The sequence below is a fragment of the Portunus trituberculatus genome, chromosome 27 (genome assembly GCF_017591435.1).
Source record: "Portunus trituberculatus isolate SZX2019 chromosome 27, ASM1759143v1, whole genome shotgun sequence".
Lineage (NCBI taxonomy): Eukaryota > Metazoa > Arthropoda > Malacostraca > Decapoda > Portunidae > Portunus > Portunus trituberculatus.
The window spans coordinates 8,365,801-8,388,300 of NC_059281.1; the positions used below are offsets into that span (position 1 = coordinate 8,365,801).

Consider the following 22,500-nt stretch of genomic DNA (forward strand, 5'->3'; position numbering starts at 1 on the left):
TAACTATAATTGATATGCCACTCGCCGCTAAACTTAAATAAACAATGAAAAATCTAATTAACTTGCCAAACGGAGGCATTGATGTCCGACGGAACTTTAGTGTTGAGGGGAGAAAAATGGAACAGCGAGGTTAGGTTAGGTTTCCTCACACACACACACACACACACACACACACACACACACACACACACACACACACACACACACACTTGCTGCAATGCGATGTTCAGGGAGGAAAAAACTCCCAGCATTCTCTTTCCTTGCAATTTTTTCCCTTTGCCGTGTATTTGTACCTAAACAGAAATCCTTTGTTTCTTCAGTGGCTTCTTTCCGTCCTTGCAGCAGCGCCGGCTTCCCTCTTATTTAGCCTCCTACCATCCCTGCCTCCTGCCTCCTTCCTCCCCCAAACCTCCGTCTCCCGTGCAAGCATAAAGGCAGCGAGGACAACTGCACAACGTTTCAAAAGCCAACGTATTTACCTCACCTAACGACTACGCCTCCTCCTCCACCACCACCACCACTACCACTATCACCACCGCTCTTTCACCTCTCACTATCACAACCACTATCACTTACTACCACTAGCGCCATCTCGACACCTACACCACCTCATCATGTCTCACACTACTCCTCCCACGCTCCCGTCTCTCCCCCGCCACTGCACAATCATTTCACGGTATTATGATTATATTGGAACGCCCTCAAATCAATCTTCCAGTCATTCACCCTCCGCTTACTCCTTTCCTCAACCACCAACTTTACTAGACCACAATTTTTCCAAGCTTACCCCACCTTCTCTCTCTCTCCCTCTCATTGCTCCGTTACCTCTCCGTTCATGTGTTCGCCTCAATTGCCGGCCAGCCTCAGTGTTTCTCCCTCTCTCCTTCGCATTCACCGCTTCTTGTATCTGCCGTGCATGAATTAAATCGTTAGCAAGCTCAGGCCGCAGTGGAAAGAATAAGAGTTCAAATTCTCTGCCCTAGCCTATTTATTTTTTTCTTTCTCTTTTCTGTGGGGGTTATACTTACAGCACTTGGCAATACTCGCTCTCCTCGGCCTCCTTCAGCCCAACAGACACTCCCGCAGACTCCAGGGACACGCTGCACTTGTTTCCTCAGCATACACGCCCCAGTCTCGGCTAAAAAAAAAAAAGAGACTAGAAAAGCGGAGTTTAAGTTCCACCCGCCCGCCTCCTTTCTTTTCTCCCGCGTCTCTTTCTGTGTAGCCTCGTCTCGCCTTTCTTCCCCGCCTCCCACCCTGTCAGAACGCAGGATTCCGGAGAACAATAAGACTGATTTCTTTGGCTTCAAGCATACTGATGATGAAAAGTGTGTTTACTCCATGTTTGTGCCTTTCTTTACCACCGATTATTGTGTTACGGTTCTTGTATCGTTTGTAAGATATACACGTTTCCTTCTTCCCATAAGCACAAATGTGATGTATTTAATCTCAAGGTTGAATGTCTTTTTTGTTACTTTTTGTGATATTTCTTTCTTTTACTGAGTTTGTGACAGGGTTTCTCTTAGCAACTTCGAAGCTTTCAAAGATGTTTATCTCTTTCCTATCAGACGTAAGTTAGCCAAATGTTGCTATCAGTGTATTAAAAATAGAAAATACACAATTCTCCTGGTTTTAGGCGCAAAGATGGGAAACACACACACACACACACACACACACACACACACTGAGCTCGCTCCGTAATGGGAAAGACTGGCTGGGTGACCAGCAGAGACCGAGGTAAATTACACCTTTCACTCTCTTCTACCATCTCTCATCACAACACCACAACACATCCGCTACAGGCTTTGGGTCTGCTCGTGCATTACAATATCACCACACTTTACTCATCCTTTTAACGGAGCAGGAAAACAAACAGAGACTAGCAGCAGCAATACCACTAATCTGATTGATGAGTTAGAATCGCACTAATGGCATACACGGCAATCAAAGAGAATAAACAGGAGAGAGACAACATGCGCTGCATTGCACTAGGCTAGGCCATGCTACTGCTACGTTATGACAGCTTATCTTCTTCACCACACGAGCCATGCCTTATCTATAAAAACACACGCATAACCATTACGGACTTAACAAAAGAAATAAATATACAAATAAAAAATTGAAAAAAAAAAAAGATTGACGTTGATCTGAATGAGACAGGAATAAACCTCAACAAGTGAGCGAAAATTCAGAAACATGAAATTGTGACTTGAGCTTATTCATTCATTCCCGCGGAGGTGAAAACCAGGAATACCAAATGATGACAATGGAAGGAAGAGAAGAAGAACAGGAACAGGAGAAGGAGGAAGAGTAAAGGGAGGACGAAGAAAGAAGGATTATCAAAGGAAGATGGAAAAATAAAGGAGAGAGCAGAAAAGAAGGATAGAAGGGAAATACAGGAAAGAAGAGGAAGAAATAATAAAAAGGTGTGGAGAGAGATAGAATGAGAAGGCATAGAAGGAGGAATGAAGAGAAAACGAGTAGGAGTAGGGCAGAAAGAAGAAGAAGAGGTAAAAGGAAGAAAGACGATAAAAAAAAAAAAGGTAATTTAGAAGTAAAGGGAGGAAGAGGATAAGGATGAAAATAAGAAGGAAGTGTAGAAGCAGCGAAAGGAAAACGAGGAGGACGACGAGGAAGATAAGAATAAGGAAGAAGACGAGGAGGAGGAGGAAGATAAGAATAAGGAAGACGACGAGCAGGAGGAGGAGGAGGAGGAGGACAGATATGCAAAATGGACCAATCCTTTACGAAAATCATGAATACGAATGAGTGAATGATTTCCGTCGCTTTAGAGTTCGCTGGCGGCTGCTGCATCCAGTGACTGCACACACACACACACACACACACACACACACACACACACACACACACACACACCCTTTCAATAGCAGGCAATCTCAGCAACTAACCCGGTGCCCAGACAATCCCCATATCCAATCTCTCTCTGGACCCCGTAGAGATTGACAATTTACCATCTCTCTCTCTCTCTCTCTCTCTCTCTCTCTCTCTCTCTCTCTCTCTCTTTAGGGATAAAAGCTTTGTTCTCTTTCTATGTTCTGTATTTAGTTTACCTATAGATAAGCAAGAACCCTTATGATAAACCAATTTTTCTCCCTCTCTTACCTTCATTCTCTATCAGCAGTCTGCCCTCCTGATGCCGCCTCTCGCTCGCTCGTCTCACCCGCCAAGTCTCGCCGCTCACCCATTGTTCCGAAGCCTCACGCCCTGCTGTTTGGAAGCCTCGCCTGAACGTTTCGAAGCAAGCAAAGGGAATTCAAACCAAGCAGCGTCAATAGGAGTATATTTAACACTCTTTCATACACACACAGATGTCATACACGTTCACTGCAATTATCATCACGCGCAGCTCCACCACTTCTCCCATCCCTCCCCTCCCTCTCCCTCTCTCCTGCTCCCTTCCTCCCCATCCCCAAACAATCCAAACCCTTTCAGCCAGCATGTGCTTCATAACGAACGAACGAACTTACTTTGAAGCTCTTTTTTCTTTTCGTTCTTTCTAGTGAAGCTTCGAACACTTCATTTAGAGTCAAAAGTGCTTCATTTTAATGTTTTTTTTCCTTCTTAATTTTCTTTCGTTCACTTGTTGCGATGTCAGTTATCATCATTTCTTTTCTTTGTATTGTTTTTTTTTTATCATTGTTTTGTTTTTCTTTTTAAATTGATTTTTGTCAGTGTGTTTCTTGTAATAATTCACTTGTTTCTATCAAATATACTTACGTACACACACGCACACACACACACACACACACACACACACACACACACACACACTCTCTCTCTCTCTCTCTCTCTTTCGTGATTTGTGTTTTGTCTCATTCCATTCCTTCTCATTTCTTCCGAGTCGTGTGTGTGTGTGTGTGTGTGTGTGTGTGTGTGTGTGTGTGTGTGTGTGTGTGTGCTTCCATCCAGACTCTGTGTTTACGAAAGGGATTAAAGTTGTCCAATTTTCTTGGTCTAAATTTTCCTTCTTCTAATTTCAGAGGATTTCATTTCCTCCTATTCTCTCTTTTTTTTCGCTTCCTTTCCTCAAAGATAACTTTTTTTTTTTTTTTTTACGTATTTCATTCTCTCTCTCTCTCTCTCTCTCTCTCTCTCTCTCTCTCTCTCTCTCTCTCTCTCTCTCTGCGTTTCATTAAACTTGCACGAGAGACAAAAATCTTCATCATTTCCTCATATTGCTCTATGCACTTTTATTTCTATTTGCTTATTGGTGTATTTGTTTGAGGTAAGTCTCCCTCATACTCCCTCTCTCTCTCCCTTTCCCCTCCTCTCTCTCTCTCTGAGATTGGTAAGGATTGAAGAAAATCAGCGAGTAAATTATAATGTAGATATATAAATGCACAGATTGAGAGAGAGAGAGAGAGAGAGAGAGAGAGAGAGAGAGAGAGAGAGAGAGAGAGAGAGAGAGAGAGAGAGAATGAAAGTGAGTGCATGGGAAAGAGTGAGTGAGTGAGTGAGTGAGTGAGTGAGTGAGTGAGTGAGTGAGTGAGTGAGTGAGTGAGTGAGTGAATTAAAACGGGCTCTCTTTAATTTTCTCAACGCCAAGTCCGTCGCCCACACGGCTTTAAAGAGAGACGAGGCACAAGTCGAGGAGGAGGAGGAGGAGGAGGAGGAGGAGGAGGAGGAGGAGGAGGAGGAGGAGAAAGACTGGCGTTGTCATGTCTTCTTTTCATCTCACCTTAAAATTTTCTTTGTTTCTCTTTATTCATATTGTGTTTTCTTTTCCTTTTGTCTCTCTGGAATTTTGAATCTTGTTTTTCTTTCATTTTTTCTTTTAAAATTCGAAAGTTTCACCTGTTTGTCCGAAAGATTCCATGCACCTTTTGGTATTAAAAACACACACACACACACACACACACACACACACACACACACTATATATATATATATATATATATATATATATATATATATATATATATATATATATATATATATATATATATATATATATATATATATATATAGACACCTTTATTCAAAATGCGTATGTCACTTTCTTCAAGTTTTTTTTTTCTAATCCCATAATTATCCACTTGTTACCACACATGTCATTTTATTTGTGCATATTTTTCACTTAAGTTTTGGTCATGAAGGTCACGAGAGGTCACAAGTTTATCGCACGTTAAGTCAGGCCACCAACAGTTCCCTCCGTCAGTAACAGGCCGCCCACACTTCCCTTCGTTAGCAGCAGACAGCCCTAAACTTCCCTTCGTCAGCAGCAGGGGGCTTAAACTTCTCTCTGTCAGCAGCAGGGGGCCTAAACTTCCCTCCGTCGGTAGCAGGTGGTTTAAAGATTCCTCCGTCAGTAGCATATGACCTATTCTCCATCATCAGCCGGCCTTATGAACCTGTAGAAGCATGAGTAATCCTCCCCGGTGCGTTGCGATCTCATCTCCTCTTCGTAGGGCTTCATTCCCTGTTCCTGAAGCTCCCGCCGCACCTGAGGGAAAGGCAGCAAGTGAGGGAGGGGAGAAAAATAACATTACTTTCTGAGCTAGTTCGGTGAGAGAGGAGGAAGAGGAAGCAACAGGCGTACAGTAAGGAAGGATGAGAGAGGGATAGGAGGGAGAAAAAAAAAAGGAAAGGGTGGGAAGGAGAGAAGGAAACTTGTGCATGAGTGAAGGAAGGTGAAAAGAAGGGAAGGAGAAATGTAGGAAAAGGAGCAGGTAAGAGAAACGCTGAACGCTCGTAGGAAATTAGGGAGAAATAAATAAATGAAAGATGGGAAGGAGAAAAATTAAGAAGACGAACGAGAGAGAGAGAGAGAGAGAGAGAGAGAGAGAGAGAGAGAGAGAGAGAGAGAGAGAGAGAAAAGAGGTGTACGAAGTTAGAGAGAAGAGGGAAAAATAGGGAGAGAAAGAGAAGGATGAAAAGGAGGTGATAGGAAGAGGAGGAAAGATGTGCAAAGTTAGGGAGAGAAATGGAAGAGGAGAGACAAAAAGAAATGAAAAAAAAAAAAGAAAGGATAGATGGGGAGAAGAAGGAAGGAAGGAATAAAGAGTGACGGTAATAAAGAAAAGTGACAGAGTGGATAATGATGAGGGGAAAAAGAGAAAGAAATGAGAGAACGGGAATGATGCAGTCAAGGAGGAGGAAGGAGGAAGGACGGAAGGAAGGAAGGAAGGAGAAGAAAAGAAAGAAAAGTAAGGAGGAATTGAAGGAGAAAATCTAATATGATGATGTGAACTTAGGAAAATGATTGATTGAGGAAAGAGAAGGAAGACAGAATGAAACACAGAAGGAAGGAAAGAAGGAAGGAAGGAAGAAGGAAGGAAGAAGAGGAAGATTTCAAGAAGACACAAGGGTGAGTCGAAGAAGATAAAAGGAAGAAGGGGAAGCGAATGAGAAGTGAAAGGGAATTAATATAAAGAAGAGAGAGCAGGATAACTAGAAACAGAAAAGAGAGAGAGAGAGAGAGAGAGAGAGAGAGGGTAGTTCTAAGTATGCTTGTCGTGTCATGCAACCTTCCTACACACATTCTCTCTCTCTCTCTCTCTCTACCTTGCATCCTTATTCCTTTAGTCCGTCTTTTTCCTTCCCTTACCATTCCTCCTCCTCCTCCTCCTCCTCCTCCTCCTCCTCCTCCTCCTCCTCCTCCTCCTCCTCCTCCAGCCGGCGTGTCTTGAGTTTCTAATGTAATATATAAGGCACAGGATTTCCAGGTTCACATCGTCAAGAGACACTAAATCCAGAGAGAGAGAGAGAGAGAGAGAGAGAGAGAGAGAGAGAGAGAGAGAGAGAGAGAAAGGGGAGTGGGATCTAGCAGAGGAAATTATCTCCCTCGACTGTCTTTTCTTAATTCTCTATTTCACTCTATAGAACGTCTCTCTCTCTCTCTCTCTCTCTCTCTCTCTCTCTCTGTCTTACCTTCCTATCCCTTTCCTCTTCCTGACCACTGCTCCCTCCTCCCTGTCCTCCACCTCTTTCCCTTCCTTCCTCTTCCTCCTCCTCATCTTTTCTCCCCTCCATGGATGTTTAAATTCTTGTCAGGCGGCCCATGACTTTTTCTCACTCCTGCATGATTTACAAAGCTTTTTACACTGCCTTCTTTGTTCTTACCCTTTCTTCCTCTTTTTTTCCTTCCTTTAATGCTATATTTTTTCTTCTGCATTGTTATCTTCCTTCAATTTTTCATCTTTCTTCTCTTTTTTCATTTTTTTTTCCTCTGGTTTGGATGTATCAATTTTTTTTCCTTTCCATTGTTATTCTTCTTCTTTTAATTTTTCAATCGTTATTCTTTTCTTTTTTTTTTTAGTTCCTAGTGTATTTTTATCAAGTTTCTTTCATTTGTAGCTTTCATCTTAATTTTCTCTTCATATTTTTCACTGCTTTCTTATGTTTTGATCTATTTTTTTTATGTATTTTCTTGTTTTCTCTAAAGTTTGACAGTATGTACCATAAAATATCCAGATTTCTGTGTTTTTTTCTACTATTATCTTATGTGTACACCTCTTTAACTTTTTCCATTATATTTCTTTACATTCTGTCTAGTAATCTATATTCATGCAGGTAAAGGCTTATGACTCTCTCTCTCTCTCTCTCTCTCTCTCTCTCTCTCTCTCTCTCTCTCTCTCTCTCTCTCTCTCTCTCTCTCTCTCTCTCATGAAGTCATATTATTCATGGCATTTATTATTTATTCATGCTTTTACTCATAAATAATTAATGACTTCTATTCACTCCGCCTTTAAACGAAAGAAAATGCTCCGCCATGTTTCACCCAATGCGCTGAATCTCACACACACACACACACACACACACACACACACTCTCTCTCTCTCTCTCTCTCTCTCTCTCTCTCTCTCAGTACTTTAAAGGACGAAGAAAACGAGAGATTAAAAGTTTAAATCCCGGATGTAAAGAGAGAATATTACATCTCTCTCTCTCTCTCTCTCTCTCTCTCTCGTCACGTACATCTTAAAAATGCAATATATTCTACGTACACAGATTAAAGCTACATATCACCCACACACACATACCGACACGCACTCACACACACACACACACACACACACACACACACACACAGGTCGTAAAATTATGTTATATCTCCTTGTAACTGCCAGTCTCACTCTCTCCGACTCTCACTCTGGCAGTTACCACTTAACTAACGACTAAACTGCACGTATCCCACCCTCTTTATTTATTTATGTACCTATTTATTTAACTATTTATCTATTTATCTTCTTCTATGATTGCCAACAGAGATAGTATTAAGCCCTTCATTTTTCCAGAACCCTTTCCCTTGATAGATTTCTTATTTCCTAACCAAACTTAATCTATCCTTAACACAACCTAACCTAACCTTATCTTTAACATAACCTAACCTGATATTTTGTAGCCTAACCTCACCTGACGTAACCTAACCTTATCTTTCTTAGCTTGACCTGACCTAACTTAACCTAACCTTATCTTTTCTGCCCTGACCTCACCTAACTTAACCTGACCTAACCAGCTGCCCCCTACATATAAGCTCCTCGCTCCTCCCGGCAGATTTTCCCCGGCAGCTTCCCCCACGCCCTTATAAGCTTACCAGTGAGGCCTTAAGTTAAGCTCCTCGCTCTTCCTCCCGGCAGATTCCCCCGGTAGCCTTCTCCGTGTCCTTATGGTTGTATTTACATAGCAGAACGACGTAATATCGCCGGCGGGAACTTGCGCCACGGCAGTAAAAACACGAGTAGAGGTGGTGTGTTCGTGAATCATCGTCCGCTGAATGGTACGCTGACTTGATGTGGGGGTACTGTTATGGCTGCTGCTCCTTCTTCTTCTTCTTTGTCTTCTTCTTTTTTTTCTTTTTCTTCTTTTTCTTCATCGTTTTCTTCTTCTTTGCCTTCTTTTTTCTTTTTTCGTTTCTTCTTCATTTTTGTTTTCGTTTTTTCTTCTTATTATCATTATCATTATTTTGTTCTTTTATTTATTTTCTTCTCGTTCTTGTTGTTGTCCTTCTTGTTCCTCATCTATAATTTCTTTTGCTTCTTCGTTTATTTCTGCTGTGATTTATTATTTTCTGGTGTTGTTGTTTTGTTTCCTCGATTCCAACTCTTTTCTTCTTGTTTTCATCTTATTGTTGTTGTTGTTGTTGTTGTTGTTGTTGTTGTTTTGTCCTTCTGCTTACCTCTATATATTTCTTGTTTATTCTTTTTTCTTTTCTCTTCCTTTCGTGTCATGTTTTGTATCTTGTTCTCTCCTTCATTTTCTTGATTTTTTTTTCTTTTTTTCTTCACCATCTTCCTCTTCTTGTTCTTTTCATTTTATATTTATTTTGTTTATCTTTCTCTTTTTATAATTACTTATTTCCTTATATATTTTGTACCATTTTCTTTGCTTTATTTTCTTATCTAAAGGTTTTCAACATACTCCTTTCCTCCTCCTCCTCCTCCTCCTCCTCCTCCTCCTCCTCCATCTCTTCTTTCTCTGCTTTCTGCTTATATATTTAATTTCCATTACCAGAGAGAGAGAGAGAGAGAGAGAGAGAGAGAGAGAGAGAGAGAGAGAGAGAGCATTTTCCGGCGCAGCTTCTATAGTCGTGACATTTATTGACAAACAGTATTGCCTCTCTGTCCATTTGTATAATTTCCAAATGGCCAAAAAAAAAAAAAAGATAAATAAATAAATATCGGGAAAAACTGTGAAGGGAGAGGAGGGAGGAGAGGTTATGGGGGAGAGGAGGAAGAGGAGGAGAGAAAGGAGGGATGGAGAGACGGAAGAGAAAAAGGAAAGAAAGGAAAGAGACAAATAGAGAAGAGGAAGGTGAGAGGCGAGGAATGAAAGAAGAGAAAATGGAAAGGAAGAGAAGGGAGGGACGGGATAAGGAGAGGGAGATGAAAGGAGGAAAAGCGAAAAATACAAGATAGAGAGAGAGAGAGAGAAGAGGAAAAGTAGAGATGAAAGGAAGGAGGTAATGGAGGAGACGAAAGGATGAGGAGGAGGAGATAAAGGAAAAGAAAAGAATGAAAGGGAAAATGAAGAGAACAGAGAGAGAGAGAGAGAGAGAGAGAGAGAGAGAGAGAGAGAGAGAGAGAGAGAGAGAGAGACATGAAGATTTACTGACAAGGATAATGATCATAAAAGAGATAAAAAAAAAAAAAAAAAAATGAAGAATGAAAAATAGATAAAAATATACATCAGGCCTATACACTGTACAGAGGCCTATTGGGTATCCCGCCCCCTTTAGTGGAAAATTTACTGCCGTGCCATCCCTACCCCCTCCCCTACCCTCACTAAGGTAACCCATCCACTCCTACTCCTCCTCTTCTCCTCCTCCCTCCTTCCTATATCCACGCCACCTTGGAAGCTAGTGATGTAACTCTCTCTCTCTCTCTCTCTCTCTCTCTCTCTCTCTCTCTCTCTCTCTCTCTCTCTCTCTCTCTCTCTCTCTCTCTCTCTCTCTCTTCTCCTTTTAAGCCCCCTGTTTCCCTCCACTCCACCCCCCTTTACTTCCTCTTCCCTATGCGACCCTGTGTCTTCCTCCTCCTCCTCCTCCTCCTCCTCCTCCTCCTCCTCCTCCTCCTCCTCCTCCTCTTCTTCCTCCAGTTTTCATTAAGTCTACAGAATCTTCCCCTCACATTTCGCATCTTCTTCCCCTTTCCATTTCCCCTTTTTTTCTTCTTCCTCTCTCTCTATCTCTCTTCTCCCTTTCTCTCCCCTCTGATGACCTCTATTCTCCCCTCTCAACTTATCGTTTGCTCTCACATTCCTTAACTTTTCTTCCTCTTCCTCTTCCTTCTCTCCTCTTCTTTTTTCTCTCTCTATTCTCTTTCCCATCTCCTCTTACTCTATGTTGCATGTTCTCCTTTGCTTCTACTTCTTATTTTTTCCTTCTTCCTCCCCCCTTTCTCTTTTCTTTTCCTCTTTCTCTTGTAGTAGTAGTAGTAGTAGTAGTAGTAGTAGTAGTAGTAGTAGTAGTAGTAGTAGTAGTAGTAGTAGTAGTAGTAGTAGTAGTAGTAGTAGTAGTAGTAGTAGTAGTAGTAGTAGTAGTAGTAGTAGTAGTAGTAGTAGTAGTAGTAGTAGTAGTAGTAGTAGTAGTAGTAGTAGTAGTAGTAGTGGTAGTAACTAAAGATATTTTGTTGGTTCTCTCTCTATTCTTCTTTACTTCTTCCTTCTCATCATCAGCTTTTTCTTCCTTCTCCTCTTCTTCTCCTCCTCCTCCTCCTCCTCCTCCTCCTCCTCCTCTTCGTCCTCCTCCTCCTTCTTCTTAGTCTATCAGAGATTTTTATTTAAAAGAGGAAAAGTAAGATGTATTTTTTTTTTCTAAACTTATTAAGAGTATTTCAAGTTGAACTTCTTACTTACTTCTGTCGTAATTCAGATTTTATTTAGATTACCTTCTTTTTGTGGCTCCCCAGATTTCAGTTTGCATTTTAATTGGTATGTGTTTTTTTTTGTAGATATTCTAATTACTTTCTTTTCCTCTCTCTCTCTCTCTCTCTCTCTACATCATATCTTGCTTTCCCTTCTTATTCCATCCTTCTTCGGTTTCCTTTCTTCTTACAAAATTTTCCTATGCACCTTATTTCTTCTTTTTCTCCACCTCCATTAATTTTTCCAGCTTATCTCCCTTCTATATTTCTCCTCTTCTTATTCCTTCTTTTTCTTTTCTTCTATCATCTTCTCCCACTCTCCTTCCTCTGCCTCTCTATTGATCATGATATAATATTCTCCTCCTCCTCCTCCTCCTCCTGCATAAGTTCTCTTCTTCTTCTTCCTTCTCTTCAAACACCCGCTAACCCTCATCTCCTTCCCTCCCCTTATATCTTCCTATTACTCATTTTTCGCCATAAAACATTCCCTCCCTTAAATGCCTTCCTTAACTCTCCCAAAGTCCATGTCACTCTCCCTCCCTACCTCTCACTGATACTCTCACTGATACTCTCTCTTTTGCTCTCCTTTTCTTCCTCTTCCTTCAAATATTTTTCTGGTGTTTCGTTTTTCCCTCATAGTCTTTTTTTCTTCGTTATGGTTTTTTAGTCTAATTTTGCTCCGTCTTATTATCGTCATTCTCTTCCTTCTCCTTCTTCATTCTTCTCTTTCTCTTCTTCAAAACACTTACTGAGCCTCCTTCTTCCTTCCCTCTTCTTCCTTCTCCAAATCCTCCTCCTCCTCCTCCTTCTCTTCCTCTATCTCCTCCTCTTCTTCTGCTTTACAGTATCCAAAGCACTCACTGTCTTCTTCTCCCTTTTATCGTCTTCTCCTCCTCCTCCTCCTCCTCCTCCTCCTCTTCTTCTTGTTGTTGTTCTTCTTGTTCTTCTTGTTGTTCTTCTTCTACTACTACTACTACTACTACTACTACTACTACTACTACTACTACTACTACTATTGCTACTACTTTTCTTCTTTTACTACTTCTTCTTCTTCTTCATGTCCGTATTATGCATGAACATCCACTACCGCCTCTTCCTTTCCTCTCCCTCTCTCTCTTCCTTCTTTCTTTACTCCCCAAACTTTCATGTACGCAACTTGGCTCATCATTTCTTTCATCACAAACATCCATCATCACATTTCTTCTCCTCTCCCTCTCTCGTTAACTCTGTCTATCATCACTTATAACCACGCCCACCATCACCTTCTCTCACTTTACTTAACCTCTTTTCCCCTCTCTCTCATATCTACTCTCTCCTGTATGCAAAATCGCTAACATCAGCTTTCTTCTCTCTTTTCTACTTCATTTCAACCCATCCACCAACATCCCCTTTCTCCTCCTCTCCCTCTCCGTCTCTCCTCACTTTCCCAGCTCTCACCTGTTCAGCACGGCGCATGACCCGTAAGAGGTTCTGTCCCGCCAGCTTCCTCAGGTCATCCTCAGACCACTCGGGGTCACCCAAGAGCTCCGCGAACAGCTGGGGGTAGCCTGACACGTCGCCAAGCCCTTCTGGCAGCCTGGAGGTACATTAGGTTAGGTTAGGTTAGGTTAGGTTAGGTTTGCTTAAGTTTGGTTTGGTTAGGTTAAGTTAGGTTAGGTTTGGTTGGGTTAGGTTTGGTTAGGTTTAGTTTAGCTTAGTTTACGTTAGGTTGAGAGAGAGAGAGAGAGAGAGAGAGAGAGAGAGAGAGAGAGAGAGAGAGAGAGAGAGAGAGAGAGAGAGAGAGAGAAATGCAAGAGCTGTAAAGGAGAAACAGAGAGATGACAGGCGGTGAAGGACATGGACGAGGAGGAGGAGGAGGCGGAGGAGGAGGTGACATGAAGTGATTGATTAAAAGGTGCAGCATCATGACACACACAGGCGAGAGAGAGAGAGAGAGAGAGAGAGAGAGAGAGAGAGAGAGAGAGAGAGAGAGAGAGAGAGAATGTGTGTAAATGAAGCGTAGGGAGAGAAACGAAGGGAAAATATTTAATGACGAAAGAGACGAAGAGACGTATCAACACACACACACACACACACACACATGCACACACACACACACACACACACACACACACACACACACACACACACACACACACACACGTACGTACATGTTAATCCCGTCAAAATCGGCGCCTATTCCAACGTGATCCACTCCAGCGACCTTTCTGACGTGGTTGATGTGTTCTGTGGAGGAGGAGGAGGAGGAGGAGGAGGAGGAGGAGGAGGAGGAGGAGGAGGAGGAGAAGAAGAAGAAAAGGGTGATTATTGGGTGAGCATTATTATCATTACTCTCATTTTTCTTTCTTTTTTAAAATACTACAAATTATCATCTATTATTATCATTTTGTCATCATTAGTATAGTTATCTTCATTACAATCATTATTTCTACTACTACTACTACTACTACTACTACTACTACTACTACTACTACAACACTACCATTGCTACCACTATCACCACCACCACCACCACCACTACTACCACCACTACTCACCAATAACATCACTTATAGTCGCCTGCTCACTACACGTCAGAAACTGGTTGTAGAAGCTGACCATGACCACGCCTCCGTTGCTCGCCTGGCCAATCAGAAAGAAGGACGGCTTAGGAGACAACCAATCACGAAGGAGAGCAGCTTAGGAGAGAGCCAATCACAGAAAAGAACAGCTTACTGACCACCCAATCACACACAAGGAGATTTTTATATATGGTTAATCAATTGGTCAAACCTGTCTGTATGTGTATGTGTGTGTGTGTGTGTGTGTGTGTGTGTGTGTGTGTGTGTGTATTTATCCATCTGTCTATCTGTTTGTTAGTCTCTTCTCTCTTCTCTCTCTCTCTCTCTCTCTCTCTCTCTCTCTCTCTCTCTCTCTCTCTGTCCTTGCTCTGTCGGGTCCATGAATATATGAGAAAAAGGTTATCCCTTGCAACCTAGACAACCACCTCCTCCTCCTCCTCTCCTCCTCCTCTTCTTCCTCCTCCTCCTCCTCCTCCTCCTCCTCCTCCTCTTCCTCCTCCTCCTCTTCCTCCTCTTTCTTTCCTCTTCTTATCTTTCTCTATCCTCTCCCCTGTTTTCGTCCTTGTCCACCAGCACCATCACCACTACCTCCTCCTCTTCCTCCTCCTCCTCCTCCTCCTCTTCCTCCCCCAGTGACCTTAGGATCTACTCTAGTCTCCCTAAAGGCCTTACTTCTGACCGTGGAGGATAAGGGGAGGAGGAGGAGGAGGAGGAGGAGGAGGAGGAGGAGGTACAAGAAAATGTAAATATAAAGCGAGGAAGAATAAAAGTGTTACAACATGCAAGTAAGGAAGCACGCACACACACACGCACACACACACACACACACACACACACACACACACACACACACACACACACACACACACAGAGAGAGAGAGAGAGAGAGAGAGAGAGAGAGAGAGAGAGAGAGAGAGAGAGAGAGAGAGAGAGAGAACGGGAAGGAAAACTGAAGTAAATACACATATAAAAAAAAACTATTTTCTCGATTCTTCCTTCGTTAGTATCTTCGTCAGCCTAATGTCAGTACCTTCGTCAGGCATTCCGTTAGTACATTCGTCAGCCCTTCTATCACCACACACACACACACACACACACACACACACACACACACACACACTCACCACCCTCTGCAGGATATCGTCGGGCACATTCCTAGGATTCTTGCAGATGGCGTAGACGGAGGAGTGGCTGAAGATGACAGGGGCACGGGACACCTCCAGAGCCTCGCGCATGGTGGCTTGGGACACGTGAGACAGGTCCACCAGCAGGCCCAGGCGGTTCATCTCCCTTACGACTGTCTGCGTGGAGAAGGTGGTGGTGAGATGGTGGTGAGGTAGGTTGAGGACTGGGATGAAGGATTGAGATGAAGGAGGTGAAGGAGATGAAAAAGGTGGAGATATGATGAGGTGGTAGTGATGGTGGTGCTGGTGGTGATAGTGGTGGTGGTGATGGTACTGGCAAGTGAAGTAAAATTCATTACATTTTTTATACAAGAGGAGAAGCTGGCAAAAAAAAAAAAAAAAAGACCCACTTGATTCCCAGTTCCCTGAAAGATAAGTAGAATTAGCCAAAAGTCTGGGATAGATGTCTTGAAACCATACATAAGACTTTGTTGTACACGTAGAAAACTTTATAGGCATATGAACAAAACTTGTGTATGAATGACTGATATTGGCAATCTACGTAAACATCTCTTAATGTTGTGAACGTATCTAGCTATGGGCAGTGTACAAATGAGTGCCGTATATATGAATGCATGTAAGAGTATGTATATGCACGTATGTTTTCCCCATCATAGTCTCGGAAGTATGTATTATTGATTAGCAAGCAGTGTTATAAAAAAAAATAGCTCAAAATACTAATAGCTCACAAGTTTACTGCATTTGTTAAGTAAATCTACAACTTAGTGATTAATAAACATCTATCTATCTATCTGTGTACTAGCAATATGGTCTAATTGGTCGTGTGTGATGAATGGATGCTGTATATGACAACACGTGCATCTTGAGAATATGTACGCATGTGAGTATGTATATTTATGCGTATGTGATGTGTTGATGAATATTCCTGAACTAGATTAAGCTCATGTTACTCTTCCTAATATCAGAGTCTCGTAATGAGGGTTTTATTTTCAGCAGACCCTTCCATCTAATAATTAACCTTGCGTGTATACTGTGTCTGGTATTTGGTGATTAAATGCTTGAACTTCAATTTGAAATGGTGAAGTGACGGAGGGAAGGAGGAGGAGGAGGAGGAGGAGGAGGAGGAAATGTAAAATAAAATGGGGAGAAAGTAAGAAAAAAAATGAAAGAAGAAAGAAAGAAATAGTGAAAAATGATGAAGATGATGATGATGTTGTTGACGTGATGCGTTAATAGAAGAGGATATGAGTTGATAAGAAGAGGAGGAAGAAGAGGAGGAAGAAGAAGAAGAGGAGGAGCAGGAGGAAACAAGGTAAAGCAATGAGGGGAGGATAACGAACAGGAGATGAAGTGATGAAAGGAAACGAGATGAGTTGAGAGAGGATGACTTGATAAGGAGACGAGAAGTAGAGGCGATGAGATTAGGAGGCGTGGAGGTAGGAGGATTGCAGCAGGATTATAAAAGGATTGCATGGGATCACACGCATCGGGGGAATCTCTGGCGATGACTACGTAGGATTTATTTCACTAGGATATTCTGGGAAAGATAAACACACACACACACACACACACACACACACAGACACACACACACACACACACACACACAGAAAAACAGGCAATAAAATCACAGAAACATAACAGAGGAAACAGACAGACAAACAAACCTAACCAGTCTGCCAGCCAGCCTGACAGAAAGCCAGTCTGATCACGCAAACAATGGAGAGAGAGAGAGAGAGAGAGAGAGAGAGAGAGAGAGAGAGAGAGAGAGAGAGAGAGAGAGAGAGAGAGAGAGAAATATGCAGTATTTTCTTGACACAAAGATGACAGCAGTTTGCTTTAGGAGGAGGAGGAGGAGGAGGAGGAGGAGGAGGAGGAGGAGGAGGAGGAGGAGGAGGAGGAGGAGGAGGAGGAGGAGGAGGAAGGCTAAAGGAAACGAAGGAATAGAACCTATCAAAATATCCTTAGCTTAATATCCTTTCTTACTTCACTTTTTTTATATTTACCCCATTCGATGGACTGCAGAGAGAGAGAGAGAGAGAGAGAGAGAGAGAGAGAGAGAGAGAGAGAGAGAGAGAGAGAGAGAGTCATGTATCATCCATTACCTTCACACCACCACCACCACTACATTGCTATAACAGTGAATTAGTCTGACATTTGTTAAGCTCCTTCTCTCTCTCCTTCATTCGCTGTCTTTCTCCCTCTCGCTATCTCTGTCTCGTATATTTTCCCCTTGAATGCTCACACGCCACTCTCCCCTCATACTAATATTTCCTCCCATTCCCCTCCTCTCTCTCTCTCTCTCTCTCTCTCTCTCTCTCTCTCTCTCTCCCCCAACCCTGCATTGTTATCATTATGTGGCTGTGTGAAGTCAAACACACACACACACACACACACACACACACACACACACACACACACACACATCAAAAGACCTTCATAATATTCCATTTTTGCTTTTCAATCCAGCCTCAGTCTAAAAGAGAAATGATTGTCGCAGGATGTTTCAAAATAATTTCCCTTCTTTACAAAGCTGACAATATAAACGGATAGTAGAAGCAGCAACAGTAGTAGTAGTAGTAGTAGTAGTAGTAGTAGTAGTAGTAGTAGTAGTAGTAGTAGTAGTAGTAGTAATAACACTGGCAACACAACGCAACACACTTTAACATACTGCTTTCCTCTTCCCTCTTTCCTCCCCTCTCCCTACCCCCCTCTGATAAGATAACACTACCCTTGTGTGGACAGAGGGAGAGGGAAGTGGTAACGGGAGGAGGAAGAGGAGGAGGAGGAGGAGGAAAAGACGGGAGGGTGAGGGAGATGTGGGGTGGAGGGATAGGATGAAGGGATAACGGGACTGGCGGAAGGAAAGAGAGAAAAGTAGAAGGGAGGGGAAAGAAAAAGGGAAAGTAATGAAGAAAAAAATGGAGGGAAACGAACGACGAAGATAGGAAGAGGAAAATAATGGACGAAAACAGGAAGAGAAAGGAAAGGATAGAAGACTGAAAGAAAAGAGTAAGAGAAGAGAAAAAAGATGAAATAAGGAAAGGAGAAGAATGAGGATGGAAGATTAAATGGAGAGGAAGAAAAGGAGGACGGCGAGAGAAATGGGGTAGACGGGAATGGGAGAGGGAAGAAGGGATTTGGGTGAGGGGAGAGGGGAGAGGGGAGAGGGAAGAGAGGAGAGGGGAGAAATAGGAGAAGCATAACAGAATGATAAGCTTGTGGCCTCAAATGGTCCTTTCAATCTGTGTTATCTCTCTCTCTCTCTCTCTCTCTCTCTCTCTCTCTCTCTCTCGCGGATAAACGCTTTTCATTAAATTCCAAGGCGGAGAAAATGTGGGTCAATAGAAAACGGAGCGTGGTGGACAACAACAAATGGGTGACTTTACTATCCTCCTAAATTAAGGTGGATTTTCCTTTAAAAGAAATTTCGTTTAAAAACACACCAAAAGAAAATATAAAAGAAAAGAAACAAAACGAAAACAAATAACCAAAAAGTGGAAAAAAGGAAAGAAACACACATGAACTGACTCTCGGAAAAAAAAAAGAAAGTCAATAAGAGAAAAAAAAAATCCTACGAAATAAACTCATGAAGAAAAAAAATAATAAATAAAACAGCAAGAAGTAATTAACTTTTTAAAGACTAGATGCCACGAGGGAAATTCTTGGAAGCTTCATCTCATCATTTCATTTTATCTATATATTTATTCATTTACTCATTTTTCTTATCCTAACTATCTGTCTATCTGTCTATCTATCCATTCATCTGTTATATTAAAGTCTGGAAAAAATATTCGCCCTTGCAAATAGCGACGATAAAAAAAAATAATAAGAAATAATGCAGAAAAAAAAGGTTTGTAATTTTTAAAGACAAAATACAGGAGAGAGAGAGAGAGAGAGAGAGAGAGAGAGAGAGAGAGAGAGAGAGAGAGAGAGAGATAATAGGAACAGGATGGAAGAAGGGAGGAAGTAAGTGAAAAGGGAAAAAAAAGGAGAGATGGACAGGGACAAGAAGAAGAGAAATAAAAAAAGAGAGGATAGAGGAACTTAGGAATGAGGAAAGGGAGAAAGTAGATGTAGAAGGGGAAGAAAGGCAAGAAGGAAGGGAAGAGGAAGGAAGATGGGAAGAAGTCAGAAGGGAGACTGCACTTTCACAAATATAAATAGTAAATGAAAAAATAAAATAATGGTTAAACTTAAAATTTTGTCTATTTTTGCGATTCTAAAAATTAAGAAAATGAAATGAAAATAAAAGAAAAAGAGAAGGGAGTCATATACTGTGAAATGAAAATCCACTGACAACTTTAAATGACGCGATTTATATGAAAAAAAAAAGAAAAGATGAAAGAAATGAAAGAGAAGATAAGAAAAACTACGAGTATATACAAACACATTAAAAGAACGGACACTCACATACGGATAAAGAAAAAGAAAGAAAACGGGTGAAGAAAAGAAAAAAAATCAGAGAGAGGAATAAAAAGCAGAGCAGTGCATGATGAATATGAAAAAAAAAAAAAATAGTAAGGAAACTCAAACAAAATGAAATACTAACATGAACCTTAAAAATGAATAGAAAAACAAATGTAGCAGGAAATCTATAACAGAGTCAACAACACAGTACTATTTCTCTTGGATTTAAAACACAAAACGAAATACAAATGATGCACATGAAAAAAAACAACAAAAAAATGGAGAAAAAAAAAAAAAAGAGGACAACAAAAATAGCGCAATATTTCTAAACACAAAACGAGATACAAACAATGCACATAAAACACGTAAAGTAATGAAAAAAAAAACATAAAAAAAACAATATCTCAACAAATAAGAAATAAAACACAAAATAAAAAAAAAAACATGAAAAAAACTGTAAAATAAAGAATTAAGAAGAATATCCATGAGTTTTTTACACTTGATGCGATACAAAAAAAAAAAAAAAAAATAGCAAAAAACAAATCCAAGCATCGCAGTTTATAAGGAAAGCACGAATCGCATAAGCATAGAAAACGGAGAAGGGGTTAATTGGAGAATATTTAATGGGGAACTACATTAAACTGACGACAAGACGAGATTGCCTCTTGGTAAAAGGCCGCCGCTTGTTCTAACGCTTAAAAGGTGCCGATGGTGTAGGGAGAGGCAGTGGGAGAGGTGTGGGAGAGTAAGGTGGAGGTGGAGGTGCTTAGAATGTGGTGAAGCGTGTTGGTGGAGGAAGGGTTGAGATTAGTGTGTTAGTGGAACGGGGTGGGGCGAGGTAGTGGGAGGTGGATGAGGTAGATAGCAAGTGGAAGAGTAGAAAGGAACTGGTGGAAGAGAATACAGTGAAAAAGGGAAGAGAAGAGGCTGCAAAGGAGATACGTAGATGATGGAAGTAGAAGAGAAAGATGAATGGAAAGGTGTAAGAGAAGAAATGAGAGATTAGGAAGGAGAAGAGATGCTATAACTTAAGGTGTGAAGAGCAGAGAGAGAGAGAGAGAGAGAGAGAGAGAGAGAGAGAGAGAGAGAGAGAGAGAGAGAGAGAGAGAGAGAGAGAGAGAGAGAGAGAGAGAGAGAGAGAGAGAGAGAGAGAGAGAGAGAGAGAGAGAGAGAGAGAGAGAGAGAGAGAGAGAGAGAGAGAGATGGGAGGGAGGATAGAGCTAGGAAATGTTCGAGTGAAAGTACGAGTGGGAGGGGGTGGGAGAGCATGATGGGGGCAGCTTAGGTGAGTGAGAGTGGAGAGTGGGGGAGAGTGAGGGAGAGGGACGTGTGGCAGGAACATTTAGGCTCAGAATTGACCATTACCTGAACCGCCAAATTGTGTTTCGCCTCGTCCAGTTATTATAAGGAACAGCGAGGTTGGAGAGAGAGAGAGAGAGAGAGAGAGAGAGAGAGAGAGAGAGAGAGAGAGAGAGAGAGAGAGAGAGAGAGAGAGAGAGAGAGAGAGAGAGAGAGAGATTGTTGTTTTTGTACTTGTTGACTGTTTTCATTGCCTCTACTACAACCACCATCACTACTGCTACTTCTACTACTACTACTACTACTACTCCCACTACCACCACCACTACTATTACTATTACTACTACTACTACTACTACCACTGTTACTACTACTACTTCTACTACTACTACTACTATTACTACTACTATTACTACTACTATTACTACCACTACTACTATAATTACCACTATTACTATTACTATTACTACTACTACTTCTACTACTACTACTACTACTACTACTACTACTACTACTACTACTACTACTACTACTTACCACCACCAACAAGAAAAACCCTGAAAACAACAATAGTAATGATGACAACAGTGATAACGATATGCATAAAGAACAGTAAGTAGTGGTGGTGGTGGTGGTGGTGGTGGTGGTGGTGGTGGTGGTGGTGGTGGTGGTGGTGGTGGTGGTAGTGAGATTTAAACGCAAAATACACGACTCATACATACGAGATCGATACACAAACATAACGAGTGAGTTAGCGAGTTTGAATTAGCTTCGTTTAGGCAGCAAAGGAGGAAGGAGGAGGAGGAGGAGGAGGAGGAGGAGGAGGAGGAGGAGGAGATGATGGATGGGAGATGGAGAAGGAAATGTAGAAGGATTATAATTTGCAGGAAAAAAGAGGAGGACGAGGAGGTGGGAGAGTGAGATAAATGAGAGGGGAGATGGAAGAGGTGGAGAGGGGAGAGGAGGAGGGTGGAGGAGAGGGAAGGTCTAATAGGTGCTCAAAGAAGATGTATAATTATGGGAGAAATTTCGTAATATCATAGCGTTTATAAATCTCCATAAATCTCTCTCTCTCTCTCTCTCTCTCTCTCTCTCTCTCTCTCTCTCTCTCTCTCTCTCTCTTTCGTCTCTTTAAGATAAGAAAAAAAAATAAAATGAAAATATAAAACTTGAAATTCTAAAATGATGAACAAATATTTTTAACCACCCTGGATAATAAAAGAGTAATAAAAGGGGAAAAGAGAAAAGAAGAGGAAGAAAAAGGAGGAAAAAATAAAAGATAAAAAGAAAGCGCAGGATTAATATTATTATTATTACTATTATTCTTGTTGTTATTGTTGTAATTGTTGCCGTTGTTGTTGTTGTTGTTGTTGTTGTTGTTGTTGTTGTTGTTGTAATTGTTGTTGTCGTCACTGCTACTGCTTCCACTACCACAACCACAACCACAACCACCACTACCACAACCACTTCTACCACCACCACCACCACCACCACCACCATCACCACTATTATTACTACTGATGCTACAAAAATAAACAACTAAAAAAAGGAGATGATATACAAAAATTCAAACCGTTTTCGAGAGAGAGAGAGAGAGAGAGAGAGAGAGAGAGAGAGAGAGAGAGAGAGAGAGAGAGAGAGAGAGAGAGAGAGAGAGAGAGTCAAAAAGTAATCGAGACGTGCAAAATGGGATTAAAAAGAGACTATAGAGAAAACGGGATGAAATTGATCTCTTCTCCCTTCCCCTCTCTACTCTCTCTCTCT

General features: G+C 41.5%; 1 protein-coding gene and 1 long non-coding RNA gene across 5 annotated transcripts in view; both read right to left on the bottom strand.

Moving 5' to 3' along the window:
* Nucleotides 1-821: 821 nt before the first annotated feature.
* On the bottom strand, nt 822-4,900 carry LOC123509649. Its single transcript, XR_006676256.1, has 3 exons — nt 3,124-4,900; nt 1,029-1,138; nt 822-907 (listed from the first exon to the last, which is right to left on the bottom strand). It is a non-coding gene; the product is annotated as an uncharacterized LOC123509649 (long non-coding RNA).
* Nucleotides 4,901-5,009: 109 nt separating this feature from the next.
* LOC123509645 (dipeptidase 1-like) overlaps nt 5,010-22,500 on the bottom strand; it is a 139,738-nt gene continuing 122,247 nt past the window's right edge. For all 4 annotated transcript variants that reach the window (XM_045264090.1, XM_045264088.1, XM_045264087.1 and 1 more), the window contains 5 exons: nt 15,007-15,183; nt 13,859-13,943; nt 13,472-13,547; nt 12,759-12,897; nt 5,010-5,464 (listed from right to left, as the gene is read on the bottom strand). In XM_045264090.1, the coding sequence (XP_045120025.1) occupies nt 5,342-5,464; nt 12,759-12,897; nt 13,472-13,547; nt 13,859-13,943; nt 15,007-15,183 (600 nt within the window). In that variant the 3' untranslated portion in view covers nt 5,010-5,341. The remainder of the gene's footprint in view (nt 5,465-12,758; nt 12,898-13,471; nt 13,548-13,858; nt 13,944-15,006; nt 15,184-22,500) is intronic.